This window comes from Neodiprion fabricii, chromosome 6 (assembly GCF_021155785.1).
Source record: "Neodiprion fabricii isolate iyNeoFabr1 chromosome 6, iyNeoFabr1.1, whole genome shotgun sequence".
Classification (NCBI taxonomy): Eukaryota; Metazoa; Arthropoda; class Insecta; order Hymenoptera; family Diprionidae; genus Neodiprion; species Neodiprion fabricii.
This window is the reverse complement of record NC_060244.1, coordinates 9,082,362-9,098,384: the sequence shown is the minus strand read 5'-3', so window position 1 is coordinate 9,098,384 and position 16,023 is coordinate 9,082,362. Positions and strand designations below refer to the sequence as shown.

Below are 16,023 nucleotides of genomic sequence, written 5' to 3'. Positions count from 1 at the left end.
GAGAGAAGAAGAGAGATCTATAAGAGAGCGTTATACGTCCCCGTACAGATATAGATATTTCTAAGAGTGATTTATCGTTTATTGAGAAATATGAGGATACTCTTCATCGTCCGCGTCTTTCGACGGGTTAATCCTTCCGACTCTCGCTCGAGTAACGAGGACTCGAAGCCCCGGGGATGGAGCTAAAAGGCACGATGTGAAGATGATAATTGCCCGAGCGGCGGTGGATCTTCTGGCGAAAGTCGGTGTGAGCATCAGCCATAGAAGTTCGGAGGAACTCGATTAATGTAAGCCAACCCTTGGAGAGGCTTACCGGTAGGCTTAGCTGAGAGAAGAGGCTCTAGGATATTCAGTTATCAAGTACGTCCGGTCACGCTGAGACACCGCGCCGGAAGTCAAACAAGCTGCCACACCGAAGATAAGGGGGAACCGAGGGAAGGACACCGTGAAGAGGGACGCGAGGAAGACGGACCTTTCGGCTTAAATTTTGGCCGAGTCAAATTCAACCTGGCCCCGCTGTAACGAGCCTTGGGGCATTATTCTATCTGCGGCCTTGCTGGTTCCACCCTCCGCACCCTCTCCTAGATCAAAGTTTTAGGACAACCTCCGCGAGCCCGCTACAAGATTCGGTAATTATACTGCGGCGCCCGTAAGTTTGAATTATGTTTGTTGCTCTCCCGCCGCCCAACAGCCCACCACCCCATCCTTCGGGGGTTTCCCACTTCGCAGACTACGAACAACGCCAATTTTCATTCGAGGTACGAATCCGTCACCTGTCAAGTTTTCGCTCGACTAGCACAGTGTTTGACGGTTTCGAAAATCAAGAGTATTCGAGACATTGTTTTCCTCGTGGTTTCAAGACTGACTGCGCGTATATGTTGAATTCGTTCTGGAAATCGTTACTTGTCATCATTAACGATGAACTCGTAATTCTCGTAGAAGGTAACGTGAGATATATCGTTTTTACAGCTTGTTCGTCAACGATCTATTTATTCACTCGATTTCATCCTGCATTCGAAGGAAGGATTAACATCTGATCGCTGTTTTGCTGGACATTGAAGTTTCGCCAGCAAGTAACCGCACTGACTTATCCGAGGAGTCCAATGAGGTCGGCCAGAGTCATAGTGCCGAGGTAGTCGTTGGCATATTCGGTGACTAGTTCATTGACAGCGGTGGTGATCTCGTCCTGGTACTCCTCGACGAGCACTGGGGCAATGTCACTGACCACATCCCCTATGAGCTTCGACACGTCGTCGTCATTCCAGATTCCAGTGATCGCGAACTGTCAAGTAAATCGTTATTGACGAAAGAGAAGAGAGAACTCAAAAAGGCATGAGTGTGGATAGCACATTTCACTCACTTCCGTATCTTCCACGCTGATCTCGCTCGTCAAACTGCGAATGTAGAGATACGAATTGCTCACGGATAGCGCGGCGGTTCCCGAAACGACTAGATTGGTGATCTCGCCACTGTAACATAACGATCGATCGAGGCACGTTTACCCAGTTTTACTAAAGTTAAATACCCTACATCGGTGGTAAAGATTCTCCGCGTAATTTGTTCTAGAAAACCAACCCCAGCAAATGATAATATTGCAGTTAATAATGCAGTTATGATTCTCTCCTGTCGATCCAAAACCTTGCCAAAGGCTTCTCGACAGAGGTATCGTGCTAGTGCGGAACTTACGTTGCATTCCCGTTGCCGTATACCGCTATGTCATTCGAAACCGTGCCTTCGATGGAATATCCCGTGCTGAAGGTGATACTAGGCCACGTGAAAGCGAAGGTGAACCTGATTCCGATTAGACTGAACGTCAAGGTGTCGATCGAGAAATTAGACAGACCCGCGACCTTCAAGTTACTCAGATTGCCGTCCAATCTGCGTGGAACGAAAATAATCTTCATTAGATCGGAATCGAGATGCTGATGAACTCTTACTCACGCTACTGAAGTCTCGTCGATAGATATGTCAATGGAATCAGCTTCGAAGGGCTCCAACACAGGGATTCCCAAGTCCTCGTCGCCGGTTTTCATTGTTTCCTGAAAACTCTCGACAAGCGATACCAGATTGTCGCTAATGGATCGCTTCGTTTTCGCTGGGTTTCAGACAATCATACAATCGTATTAATAAAAATTCGGTGGCTAAATTTACCTAATAAACTGTGGTGATCGCAACTTACTACTGGTAGGTAGGCCATGGGCGAAGGTGACAAGCGCCAAGAGAACAATTATGCCGTAGAATTTCATGCTGTCTCTGCGTAGAAATTGAGCTGATATGACTCGAATGAATGAAAATAATTACGTGGGTCGTAGAGGAGGAAAGAGTTGGCTACAGAACAGGTAACTCTTATCGCTGATCATCTGATCACAGTCACGAGCTTGTACTGTGATTCGGTATCTAATTGAGGCTTGATTGCTCGTATTAATCAGTTTCAAGCATGTCTTGATTGGCTGAATTGATTACTTCGTATCAATAATCTACGACACGCCACTATAATTGTTTCTTAATTTGTTTTTCTTTCCGCATCGGCAGCAAGATTCGGGCTGTGGATAACGGTCACCGCACTTCTATCACGTCAAAATATACCGTACAGACGTAGTATTGGCTAAGATTTTTGGACATGCAGTGATCGCTAAATGTTCCCAAGCTAAACAACAAGTCCCATCTTTCAGTTATGCGATTCTGATTCACGCACGGTGCTTGAAAACTGACAGACGATATTAGAGATTTTCGTAGACTGAAATTCGATTACTTTCCATTGCAGTGAAGAAACAAATCAAGTGCCAACCAAGACGCGTATGAGAACTTGTAAAACTATTATACTATTTATTAACAATCATACTCACGCGTGATTCGTAGCGATGTAACCACAGGGACGTACTGTTCCAATCCGACATAATATCCTTCTATTTATATACACTTATACATCTTGTAGCACGATCTCAATCGTACACTTGAGGGTGAGATACCCATCTGTCGGTTTTCACGGCTGTGTGAACACCTGAACTATCGCAATCGGCGACAAACCGCGGTTCCCCTCTTTTCCCCGGAAATAATCGAGGTCTTCAAATCATTGGCTGCCCGTCTTGTTGAGATTGAATCCGGTGCTGGCAAACACTCGTGAACCAGTACTTCATCGATCTACGATTGACACTCGGTCCGTTTTACCGATCACCCAAAGAACACGAGTGTAACACTACGGTACAGTGTTATGGAAATCTTTATCTCATGCACGAAATCTGTAGCATGGTAGTGAGTGCAGAAAAGAAATACAGTGCGAAGTCTAACAATGTCTGAAGGGAATAGAACCCGTAGCTAGCGCGTCCTTCCCTACGGTCTCTAGCAAGTTAAGAGGAAGTTTGGCCAGCAGCTGAGAAGACCACACAGCTAATGATCGCAACTTCAGTACTAAGTCATACTTAATCCCTTCTTGGTTGGACTGCATGGAAACTAAGTTTGTTACAGCTGCTGGCGCCATTCGCGTTGCTATAACGCACACGATCTGCACTCCACATGATCCTGCAGGGCTAATTCAAATGACCATACGGTTGTAAATTTATCGATACAATGATGGAAATTAAAAATCCCGGAGTCTCGATGTGAGTCAAAACGCAGCGTGCACTGTGAGATATTTCATGAAGTTGAATCCGATTAGTTCTAGCGTGAAACGGACTATACAAAGTTTCGCGAATTTGTCGCCGAGGAAGTTAATAACTCGACTGGCGTCAATTTGCAGAGACAAACGCCCGGCGGTCCTGAGGACTATATCTCAACTCTGAAACTGATAAGTGTCCGCTCCGGGCTACAGGAGATTTATAACCTCGGAGTCCTCCCGCGCTACTCCAAGAAATGCGTTCCACTTTATTGGAGGAAATAATCTTTGATTTGATTGCACGTCATTTTCCCTCTATCGTCTTCGAGGACTGAGTTAGTCGTGCTTGGGCTCCTCTCGCCGCATTTCCAGGGGCCAACGAACACGTACAACCTTCACCAAAACCTCGTTCGATCGAGCCTTTCCACCTCCCTGAGCATTATGACATGTGTATGATTTCACGGCTCTCGCATGTAATTGGCGACCGTATTATACAACGTGTTTAGACGGTTCTACAGTTTGCAGTTACATATTATGAGAAATGGTGTGGGAAACCGGCGACCACGTCAAGGAACCGTTGGACTCGCCACGAGTAAAGTGGCACAGAGAAATTGCCTTCTTTGTCATGATATAACCGGGAAGCTTCTGAATTATATCAGCATTGCATAACTCGGATCTTTTGTTCGGCTAGGGGTGAAATATTTCGACCCTATTACTGACGTTCGCCAGTCATTTCTCGTCGCGGACCGCTCCGAGATCCCTTAATACAGACGTATCGCGTTTTCATCCCGATATATTCAACCCTTCAGGCTTCATTGTAATACCCGGTATAAGTGCGCCTCCCTCTGGGTGGGTCGGTGGAGTAGATGTTTTAATTTCACGCTTAATCCTGGTCATTAATATAGATTAATATGGTCTAGAGAAAGGAGCGCGAGATTACGCTCGAGAGCGAAGGGGTTGAAACGCAAATGTCTGCAGCGACTGTCTATTCTTGTGGGTATTTGTTTGCCTCGTCCGTTTGAAAAGTCTGCAGATTTTCCAGGTTTCAGAAACTGAGATGAAACTGACGAACGCACAGGTTCCACCCAACCGAATTATGGATAATTCGGGTATTTGGTTGAAGGTACATTTATTTCCCAACCAATCACATTGAACGAAACGAGAATTTGTTCGACACGGCGGAACGGGGAAAGTCTGATTAGCGATATGATTGACACTGCGTCAATTACAGTCGGTGCTGGAGAGAAGAGACTCGGGTGAGGACTATTAGGAAATTAAACGGAACACCGAGTGACGCTTAACCGTATGCCTGGGTGGCGCTCAGATAGCAACGTCAAATCACGGCTGGGCTGATCGTCGAGACTGTCGCCGGCCAAACCAGCCCCTACTGTCCGCAGAGTGAACGCACTCCTGATCGAATTAGCACGCCACGCCGCCCCTGATACCCTCATGGTTTGAATTAATTAACAGTTGAATCGTATCGCCCGCTCATCATCGAAACAAATTTCAATTTATTTCAACCGTGTTTGTATTAATACCTACGCAGCGGCGTAAGCGCACAGTTTTCCAATATCCCACTCGATGAACAACACCACCGATCTACATTTTTTCGAATCCCACCCTCTCAGTAACAATTCACGCGTTCGAATTTTGGATAGCAAACAACGATGCGATTCGGACTAAACGTATAGCGTCGCGTCGAGAAACAGCGTGACTTTTGTTTAGTTATATGTACATTGAATTAAGCTCAGGGATAAAATGGTTTCCAAGGGATGGCGTCGGGAAAACGTTGAAAATTATTCCACCACCGAATCTGACGATGCGTTATAGTGTGGAGAATTCTCGAGGCTAACGACGTTTGCGCCTTTGCAAACAATACAGAGGCGAGAGAGAAGCCCTTGACTGCCTTTAAATAATCAAACGGTGGTGTATGGGAGGCAGACGGGGATGGCACCTGGATTGTGAGACGTCTGTGTAGATCCCTGTGGCAGACGCCTCTGTCTCTCAAGGTGGCAGCATCTTGACTCCATTAACTTCACACTTAGCGGCACCTTAGCCGGGAAACCTGGCTCCTCGCACATCCCTTCCTTCCTTCCTTCCTTCCTTCCTTCCAGTTCCTCGGCGGCTTCGAGCGCACGCTGCAACCCCTTCCGCCCTTCCCACCTTTCGAAGTCGCATGACTGCCGCCTCCGACCCGCACCTCACCGACGGAAGATCTGATTAAGGGTTCGAGCCTCTGCTAAACGCGTTAGACTCGCCGCGCCAAGCCGCTGCCTCTTGCGGCCTGATGCAAATTAAGAGCGAACGCTACGCCGAGTACCAAGGGGTGGAAGGAATTTGCGATCAGGGATAACAATAAACGCCAGAGATGAGAGAAGACGAGTGGAGAGAGCAAGGCGAGAAGCGGAGAAAATTTTACTCAAGGACTTACCAGACGCTTGCATCGCTCGTCGAGCGACCAAATTTCACATTGCATGCCAAGCCGGGATTCTACAGACTGTACAATTTATCCCGCTTGTATAATATCTACGGGATTTTTTACAATTCGACGGTCTGTCAGTGGACGCGGCACATGATATGGGGAACATTTGACAAGTCATTGCTGTATCGGATCTCTAAATTTGCGACAATGCTGTCTCGTTTCAACATGACGGAGTCGACCAAACTTTAGAACGCAGGTTTTTCAGTGTCCCTCAATACCGGTGTATTTTCCATGCACACCGCGTGATTGCCTTACTTTTACTTAATTTTAATGTATTCTTTCAAGTACAGCAAGCGAAACGATAAACAATTTGGAATGGTGGAACAACATTTGACGCAGGTTGTATTCGCTGTAATATATTGTGCACCAATTGAAAATCTTATTACCTGTACTTCATGTGGGGTGGAGATAAGAATCGCGGTACATCTGGGGAGAGTAATCAAGAGTAATCAATACGATCTACACCTGATATTCGTGCCTCTGAAGTTGGCGGGACTCTCGAAGCGTTTCTGAAAAATCACATTTTTACGGTATAACGACATTAGCATTCGGTACTATAAAAATATAGCTAATGCCCAAAGCGTTTAGCGGTTTTTACCCTTATCGCGTTATCGCCAAACACGCCACGTATCTTTCCTCGAAATCATAACACCATTATACACCACCATCCCCTCTAATGTCCCATTTTATGAGCCTAGTTCGATGCTGTACGAATCGATTTTATTTTACGTCGCATACTTATCGTGTGCCGTTATGAGGGAGCATTGCTTTTTATGGCCAACATGCCTCATGTTCCACGATTCGCACTCCAGTGTTTCGCTCCTCTAATTTTTCTCTCTTCACACATTTTACGTAACGCATTATTTCGCTTACTCAACGCTGTTTCTTTTCTTTATTTTGCTGCTCAATGCCTGAAGTTTGTAGAAATATTTTGAGACGCGGAAGAGCGAGGTTTCCTCAACGCGATTACGGGTCTTCGGTCTGCAATCGTGTGAAAAAAATCACGTCAAAGGTCTGTCGGTTTTCGTTTGTGTACAGTTGTTCAGGTTTTTGTTTGGTAAACGAGGCAGGTGCAGAGGTGGCGAAAAAATCACGTCTGCATTTACATAAGCGCTGAAATAAACCCCCGAGCGAAGATCCGACCTGGTGAGGTTGAACGCAGGATCCGCCGAGAGGGAACTGCCTTGAATACACAACAACTGCAGTATACTGCCATGGAATACTTTTATTATCCTTCCGTCCAAGGAGATTCCCACCTCACTTCAAACCCCACCGTGCAAACTTTAACCATGAAGTTTCTCGATTTCACCTGAACTATTTTTACTCAGAAAATTTCACTATTTCTTATGTCGCTTACGAATGTTGTACGGGAAAAGAAAAGAACGACCGAACTAATCGTCTTTTCGAATATTCTCGTCATCGGTATATTGTGTTAAAAGTGCGGAAAGTAGGCAATTTCCGAAGAGTGCTGTAAACGTACTACTCAGACATCACTCATCCGCACGTGTAGAACGCGCTATTTTTTCCAACACCAGTGAAGGAAAATTCGATTTGAGAAGCAAACGAATGATAGACAATAATTTCGAAGAAGTAGGTTGAGGACAATCAAGAGGTCCAAAGGCATAGGCTCAGCTGCATGAAACCTAACCTAAACGCGCAAACTTCAGGTTGAACTTAGCCCAATAACGTCACTGGCGGTGCGTAACACCCGTACGTAAAATTTAGTTACCTGAAAGTGCGCATGCACCAGTGTCGTTTTACCGCACTGTTCAGAAATGGGGCACTTTACGCATGCTCGGAAAAATATTTCCGTTACCACTCGGATTTCCAGAATCGATGTTTGAAGAGTGTTTTTCCAGATATTTGCGTCCCCATACCTTTTTTGCTCCCTTGATTTCTATATGGAGATGGAGAAGAGCATTACGATCTCGTTTGTTGGACAAATCGCTTGGACACGCTTGTCATGCGGCAGGGAAAATGGGACGGAAGGTGAGGGGAGGGAAGGGCAAAATCGAGGTTCCGTCAAGAGTAATAATATTACGTGGAGCTGACACGAATTTAAAAGAGCTTGTTGGACTTAATCGTGACAAAACGATTTTAGAGTCGTCAGGCGTTGAAAAATCGGCGTAAACTTGATAGAGAATAATAATTCTTACCACACGGATCGGCAAAGGGCGAAGAGAAGTATAAAATTTGTATGCAGAAAAAGTGAAAAAAAAAGAACGACGGAAGAAGAAGGATAAGAAGAAATGAAAAATTGTAAGGATAAGGAAAAAATCAGACGTTATAACCCGTAAAACTCTAAACGGACTCTGAATTCGAACCCTGAACGCAGCCTGCTGCAAGTTTGCGCTAACGTTTGCAAATGGAAACTCGCTGAAGGAACTAGACACGTGGGTTTATGTGTGCACCTATGGGGTACATAATACGATTATGCGTATGTATTCCAGATACGTCTCTGAAATTCGACTTTTGAATCTGGCAATAAAAAAGGGGGTACATAAAGCCAGAGATTTTAAAGGGCCGTTGAGCCAAGGCGCGACAGTTGGCCGATCCGTATAACCCACAGCACCGCGGCGAATTCGCGTTATTCCCTCAATATCGCATTTTGGGCACGTACCTCGAGGACCTCGGCTGTTTACTAGAGTCATGGGGAAACATTTAAACGCCGTCGAATAAGAGAATGCCAAATGCTTTGCTGATTAGAGGAGAGATTCTCGTCCCATTGCTGTACGCACGCGACCGATTTCCTCGTCGTTTGGGGCCATTTTTTCATACTTGCTGTTTCGAATTCCTTTCATCGTTTTCCACACGCCTATTATTTTTACAATCGACTATTTAGGACAGGCAGAATTCTGCAGATCCGTGAAGAGAAAATGGAGTAAAATACTGGTTGATGAAATGATACAGTTTTTTAATTGTGGGGAATAAAAAGTAAACTCGCGATTGCTTGAACGTCATATTTTCAGATGACTACATTTTTTTCCCCTTTGTAAACTTGAATTTATTTCGTCTTTGTATCCAAAAATTACGAAAACTGCAATGCTATATATTTCGCTATCAATTTTTTTTTCACACTTACCTGAAATATCATTGAAAATTATAAAAGAAACAAATTGATGGTGTCGAAATTCGAAGAGAAAAATATTTGTAAAGAATTGAAAATGTATTTAAACTTTGAATTTACAGACCTAGGACTTGGAAACCTCAACAATTTTCCGTTAATTACCATGAAATTTTGCATCTGAACGCGACCGATTAGTTTTCGTCTTATACGTAAACACTTATTGTTAGAGTTAGTTTTTCTGCATGTAAAATAACTTGAACGATTACGGGAAAAATAATCAACGTAAACTCAAATCAATCGTACTTGAAATCGGAGAGCTCTAAAAACACCTTTAAACTTTTGAAAAATGATAAAAATTTCACAAAATACAGCCGTGTTAAATTATCGAAGATTTCGTTCGCCTCGCAACGAATAAATAGATAACCATCGGAGCATTGCGAAGGCGAGTTTTAATCGGCGATGGTAAACTGCAGCAGTGTACATAAACGAAACGTTTTATTTCCTGCGAATTAAGTAAAAATTTGCATTTAAATAGCCTTCAAGATTTCCACAAGGCTGAAAGCGATGAGAGTTTCGCCGGTTGTTTCACTTTCTACTTTTTCACTGTATTTATTTTTACCTCTCTTTCTTCCTTTTCCTCGCAATTTCCTCGCCAGTTCCCGCCTGCAGGAAAGCAGTCGAAGGGAAATTAACACGCCTTACTGCTCGGCCTAGTCCCTAACTCACTTACTGAATTTTTCCTATCTCTGAAACCGCCACGGTTAGTCTCTGCAAATAGACTCGGAAACCCATAAATGCGCCCGATAAATTCTCAACTATTCCCGAATGAAAAACATTTCGCTCAAGTTCAGAACCGCACTAATTGTAAGATAACAGATTTGTTCAAATGATCAAACTTTCATTAATCGTAAATAAACAAAACATTCGAATTAAACATGCTATAAATTTACATTTATCCCGATAAACATTTTCTATTCATGATTACAAAAAATTCAGCGTCCTGGCAATTTTCTAACTAAAGCTGGAGTTGTTTTTCATCTAAATATAAAATTATTTCCACGAAATTATAGCGTTTGATTTTTTTCATTCCAGATTCTGCGTGGGCGACAGATTTTACTTGTGCGAAAATAAAATCCTGTGCGAATATGACTACGAGGAGAGGCTTGTCTTCGCAAATATGGCTCTGCATCCTCCACCCTCCGCTACTCTGGCCCACATCAAGAGACAAGTAACTCATCTTCAATCTCCGGTAACATCGACTAACTGATAAATTGTGTCTTGTTCTGGATCGGACAAACGTAAATCGTTACATTCATCGCTACTCGACGCGTTTTTCGATTAATCGAAACTTTACAAGGGAGCGAAGTTTTATCCACTCGTAATGATGTATGATTAATCAATTGGCGATAGTTTTTTGTTTTTTTTTTAAAAACTTTCTTTTCTTCCTACCAGAGCAAACGGTTAAACAGCGTCTGAAGCGAAGTACGTCTCGAATCTTAAGATACGGCAGAGCGTTAACAAAGCCAATCGACAATTGATTGGCCCAATTATCGACGGTATTTTAATCGAGCAAAAAACGAATTTGAATTTCAAATATATACGACATTCGATTGAATATATTTCTTTATCGCATTGAAAGACGAAGACGCCTCTTCTTCTACATTTTCCTCAGACAATCCGCACCGCAGACGCAATTCACGTAACAAAACCTGTCTAATCAAGGGTCGCGTTACTGGTCCAGAATCGAACGAACGTCGAGACGCTTAGCAAACGTCGATAATTGGCTTATTTACTGGCCTGACTCACTTGTTTATATCGCAGAGACTCGGGTCGATTTGTCGAAGAAACCAACCGCGATGATCGTCACGTAGAGGGTGCGGTGGGAAAGGAGGGTAGGGGAGGGTGAGGGAGGTGTTACCCAAATACACGATTTAGGGTGGAAGCCGCGAGGATTCTAGAATTCTGTCAGTAAATCCCCTCGGTTTATCCATCCCTAAATGTATGCATGTAGGCAGGTGGGAAGGTAGGCATCTCAACTATTCACACAACAAACGGTACTACTTGAGCCGCTAAACAGCGCTGTCAGTCTCAATTTCTCTTCCAGTTCTCCCCCCTCTGAGGAAATTCACCCCGAGTCACGTGGCGCCCTCGCTTCGCCTCCTCTTCCGCTCTTCTTCGTCGGGGCAAACTTCATCTTCACGATGCATTATCGCCTCTATGACGACAAATTTGACTTAATTATTTCTGTCACGCAAGTCGTTTTTAGCCCAGCGGCGTATATTCACGAAATTTAACCCGTCGCTTGTTTTCCCGGAGATTTTTATTTCATGTTACCGAGGGTAAGGCATTCGTATTGAAAGCGTGAAATTCGTCTGTTCGAAAGGCAATTTTATTTTTAAACCACGATATAAACTTTTCCACCTCAAGAAAGGCTTGAAAATTATGTAAAAAGTAGTCCAACACATTGCAACATTTTTATTAAATTTCTTCCATATTTTCCCCGTTTATGTTGTCGAGGAAAAAAACTTGTTACGTTTAAAAAAATTTTTCTTCAACCCTTGACAAACCGATTTTTATTTCACCCTTCTGATCTCAACTGCTAATGGAATTCTAAAAGTAGAGCGGTCAAAAGAGCGGATTACGATGCGAAAATTTCTAAGATACAAAATTTATAACAGAATTAGAAAATGTAGAATGTCTATAAATGGAAAAGTCAAAAATATAGAACCGTGATATGTAAAAATATGGAAAAATGATGAAAATTTACAATTCTGTACTTCGAATTTTCCATACCTTGATTTATTTTCCAAACCTTTTTTATTTTCAACACATAACAAACATTTATAAAAGGTGGTGTATAAAAATTCTGGCAATTCAACATCCGAGCTGTTAAATTTTTAAATCCTACGAATTAGAGTTTCACCCATTGGGAAATTCGATACTGCAACAATTTTTTCGCGAAACGGTGAGACGGTTATCAATGTTTTCAGTGCACGCACAGCTAGGTACGCGATAGCTTGAAAGGTCTCAAATCTCCTTCGCCTCTAACTTGGAATATTTGAACCCCGGCGTTGAACCCGAGCTGCTCCCACGTCTTTGCATCCAGGGCTCGAGGGCGGCTTCCGGTTGGTCTAGGTTCCCGACACCGAAGACAACACGTGTCCTAAGACGAGGAGAGCGAAGCGGATCGCGGGTCCTCGACGACAAAGGATTCCCCGCGCGCTATGCCTGCCCTATAAGGCATCGGCAGCTCTTGTATGAGTGGGATATCGCATGTCCTTATTAATTAAGCTCTCCGCTCCTCTCCTTGGCCTCCGAGGCTTCGTCGCATACCTTAACGATCCGGAGCCACCTTCCTTGATGCCCACCTGCCCCTTGTACCTCGGCAGAATTCAATTCGGACGAGTCATAAGACTTTCGAGTGATCCTTGTTACCGAGACTTGGGATCCTGGTTAAATTCGCCGACCCGGCGCCTCGGTTTGGCTTTTCAGATTAAATCGACGACTGCTTCTGGATTCTTCGGTTTTTCAATTTTGTTTTTACTCTTATTTAAAGCTCAAATGAAAAAAGTATCGAACTTTTTAATGGCCATATAATTTGTACTGTTTCCTGCTTTACGGTCACCGAAGTATAATTTTGAAGAAAATTAGAAAAGAGGTGTTAGGTTAGAAGATTCAGTGATGAAAAGTTGTCGAAAAAAATTAATACCACCAAAGAGAAGGACGCTTTCTGCTAGATCATCACGACACTCGATGGTTAAGATAATGAGAAAAAATCGATAACTTTAAATCTATATTTCCGATCCGCGTTTTCAAAAACATTCGTAGAAAAATGTCGAGAAAGTTGTTGATCGATTGTTCTAAATGCAAAGATCAATCCGGGTAGAAAACAAGATCGACGAGAAATTGGAGCGATTTCGATGCATCGATTTTGCGACAGCAGCTTGAACGCTAAGGCCGATGATTATCCTTAAAGCAACAGCGTTGTATGAAAACAATATACACACTGCGGAACGTTGAGTTATCTTGGACCGTCTTAATCCTGTGCCTATCTTAGCGAAATCTCCGCAGGTAGAAGATACATCTTAAGCCAGGTCCGAATATCACGTAACGAATTTGCCTATCAAAATATTGACGGTGTGAAGCAGTTCTGCTTGCGGCAGAAATTACAGGCGAAAGCGATATAATATTGCTCGTTTATTTTATACCCGCATAATAACAAAAGCGATGAAGCCTTTTTCTGTTTTCGTTGTCGGAGAAGTAAATGAAATTGCAAAGTTAGTTAAATCCACGCGTAAGATGATTTCGAGAATGATATTTAAATTTGAAACGAAAGCTTGGGAAATAACGTAACACAAAAACTATACGTATGAATTATATAAAGAACTTTTGAACTTGCTTTTTAACGCAACAAAATTGTCAATCGCGTCTCTCACCTCATCTAATACGAGTTTTTTCAAACTCAGGGCTAAAAAAAATCGTAGAGTATTTTGTAAAAAATCAAAGTGGAGATAAATTAGTCTTCTTTGAAACGCCGCTTGGGAAATTATATGACCTTTATTTTTGAGTCCGCCGTCTAACCTTTAGTGCGGCAAGTAATTTCAACCCAAGCTTTTGGCCGGCAGTGTATGTGGGTGAAAATCATGAAATAACGTGTGTGGAATAAGCAATCCTCGGATATCTTGACGATGGTATCGGCTTGGTAAGGTGCACTACTTATAATATGCAAATTCCCCTCACTCGTTACCCCTTCGCTACACCCTCGTCGCGTTCTCCAGGGGTTCGTAGACCCGCCAAGCGACTCTATTCAAACTCTCTCTCTCTCTCTCTCGAGTTGGTACAGGATCAGCCGGGGTGGATGTAAGTTACACACAAGGAATATAGGTATTCGCGTTATAATATACATGCCATAGTTTTGTGTACACTCGGTTTAATTAATATTAGCCAAATTAGTTGCTCCAACTGGATATAATTAAAACACTCGAAACACGGAAGTATCAATTCATATAATAAATTCTTTTCCTTTCTCAATCCGCACGGTATGCGAATCGATTCGTATTTTTTACTATCCCTGACTCATGTTTTTTAATCGCAATAAGACGTCAAGCTTTATCGTACACGATTCTCAAAATAATTTTTCTCGGCATACGATGCTCAATATGTATAACATATAATAAAAGACTTAAAAAAACATTATAACAATGTAAACAAGATGACTTCCTCGACGTTTTCCAGAAATATAAAACTGTCATTAATTTTTTCACTCAGCCATACGTTCAACTCATTATCATCAATTGTTATTCGGTAAGCGCAGTGACCATGGTTCCGTAATGTTCTGAAAACATGCGTCAATACACTGCAAAATATTAATATTTTTTAGTAAAACAAATGTTAACGTACAAAGCATACATGTTCGAATAGTACCTTTGATTTCTTCCTTGTTTCAAACTTCGTAATTAGTCGTTTTTTTTTTTTTTTTTATAGGAAATCATTCACATCGTTTTGTACAAGATGATATAAAAGCATTTTTCCCCGGAAAGGCAGACGCTTTTTCGCCTTTTGTCAACGACGTCATTTAGTTACGATGCACTATTCGGTACAATGGCTATAATCAATCAGTACTTAAGACCACCAGGAGCTACAGGTGACGGGGATGACAAGAGAGTCAATCAATTATCGGCGCAGATAATAACGGGGGGTGTAATGACATCGTTCAAAGCGCAGGGAAGTATAAAGGTATAATGAGGTGTCACCTGATACCCGAACACAATTAAATCTTCGTGATAAATTCGACGCGAACCGCGACGTTCTTTTCGTCGAGAAAATCACGCCGTGCCTTATACCGAGTGCGTCGCCCTTCTCTTATCGAGCAGGGCCTGAACGATGTTGTAATTACATTCTTGGAAAACGTTTCTGCTGAAAGCTCTCTCGGGTGACAATGTACAACAACTCCCGTCTCTTACGTACGGCTTTGAATATAACTGGATATTGATAGCTTTACATATTTCACACTCCCGATGCAATAACCAACGTGTACGTAGGTGCGTAATATATATTTTCCGATAATGTCGAAGGAGTACAAAGGAATTGGCTGTTGGATAATTTGCACAACGGGTATTTCAAGCTTCGCGGTTTAACGTCCTTCAGACACCTTTGGCGATTCGATTGTCTCCGGTTGGCGCGTGTTCGTGACGTTGTTACAAAGGAGTTACCTCTGTCTCTCTGCCAACTGTCTCGCCATCAGCCTTGATAACGAGATTATACAGAAATATTTTGGCTTGTTTCCATACTTGTCGAAAATAATTGTCAAAAAGCATGGGAGAATTTTACTGTAAGTTTGATTTTTTAAATGATGCAAAGAAATATGTCGAATGTGAGGATTTTGATTAGGTATCGAAGTGACTGAAAAATAAAAGATTTTGTAATTGTAGAAGCAAAACGCTTTCCAATGTCCAATCACTGGACAAAAATATGCGGGCAATTTAGATCGACAATCCGCTTCAACCAACGGCGCAAACTTTAAGAAAAGGATTTTTGAGAGTATTTTATCCACCTAATCTGAAATCGGAAGACACGATCGGTGACGTACTATCCGATCTTCGGTAAGGTAACGAGAGAAAAATCGTCGAAAGATGAAAAAGGAATAACCGCGTATATAACGGATCGAGCTTGAAACCAAACGCCGCGAAGGAAATGCAAAGTACTTGCGATCCTCGAGCCCCATTTTTCCTTTCGAAGACGTCTTGAAGCGCGCCGGGGGTGAAAATAAGAATGAGATAAGAAGGGAAGAACCGTTGAGGATCTTAAAAACCACGGAACCAGATGCTCGGGGTATTCGAGCTCAGCCGAAGCTTGCAGTCACCTTCGGAGTAAGGCGGTAAA

At 42.8% G+C, this 16,023-nt stretch overlaps 2 protein-coding genes across 4 annotated transcripts in view; one reads left to right on the top strand and one right to left on the bottom strand.

Annotated features, from left to right (window-relative positions):
- LOC124184285 (LIM domain only protein 3-like) overlaps positions 1-16,023 on the top strand; it is a 104,511-nt gene that overhangs the window by 78,285 nt on the left and 10,203 nt on the right. For 2 of the 3 annotated variants that reach the window (XM_046573824.1, XM_046573827.1), the window contains exon 5: positions 10,234-10,390. In XM_046573824.1, the coding sequence (XP_046429780.1) occupies positions 10,234-10,390 (157 nt within the window). The remainder of the gene's footprint in view (positions 1-10,233; positions 10,391-16,023) is intronic. The other variant, XM_046573828.1, reaches the window with a different exon arrangement.
- LOC124184284 lies at positions 971-2,988 on the bottom strand. The gene is made up of 6 exons (XM_046573823.1): positions 2,847-2,988; positions 2,180-2,253; positions 1,942-2,095; positions 1,687-1,878; positions 1,361-1,469; positions 971-1,282 (listed from the first exon to the last, which is right to left on the bottom strand). Exons 2-6 carry the CDS (start codon positions 2,244-2,246, stop codon positions 1,088-1,090), a joined length of 717 nt encoding a protein of 238 aa, XP_046429779.1. The 5' UTR covers positions 2,247-2,253; positions 2,847-2,988; the 3' UTR covers positions 971-1,087.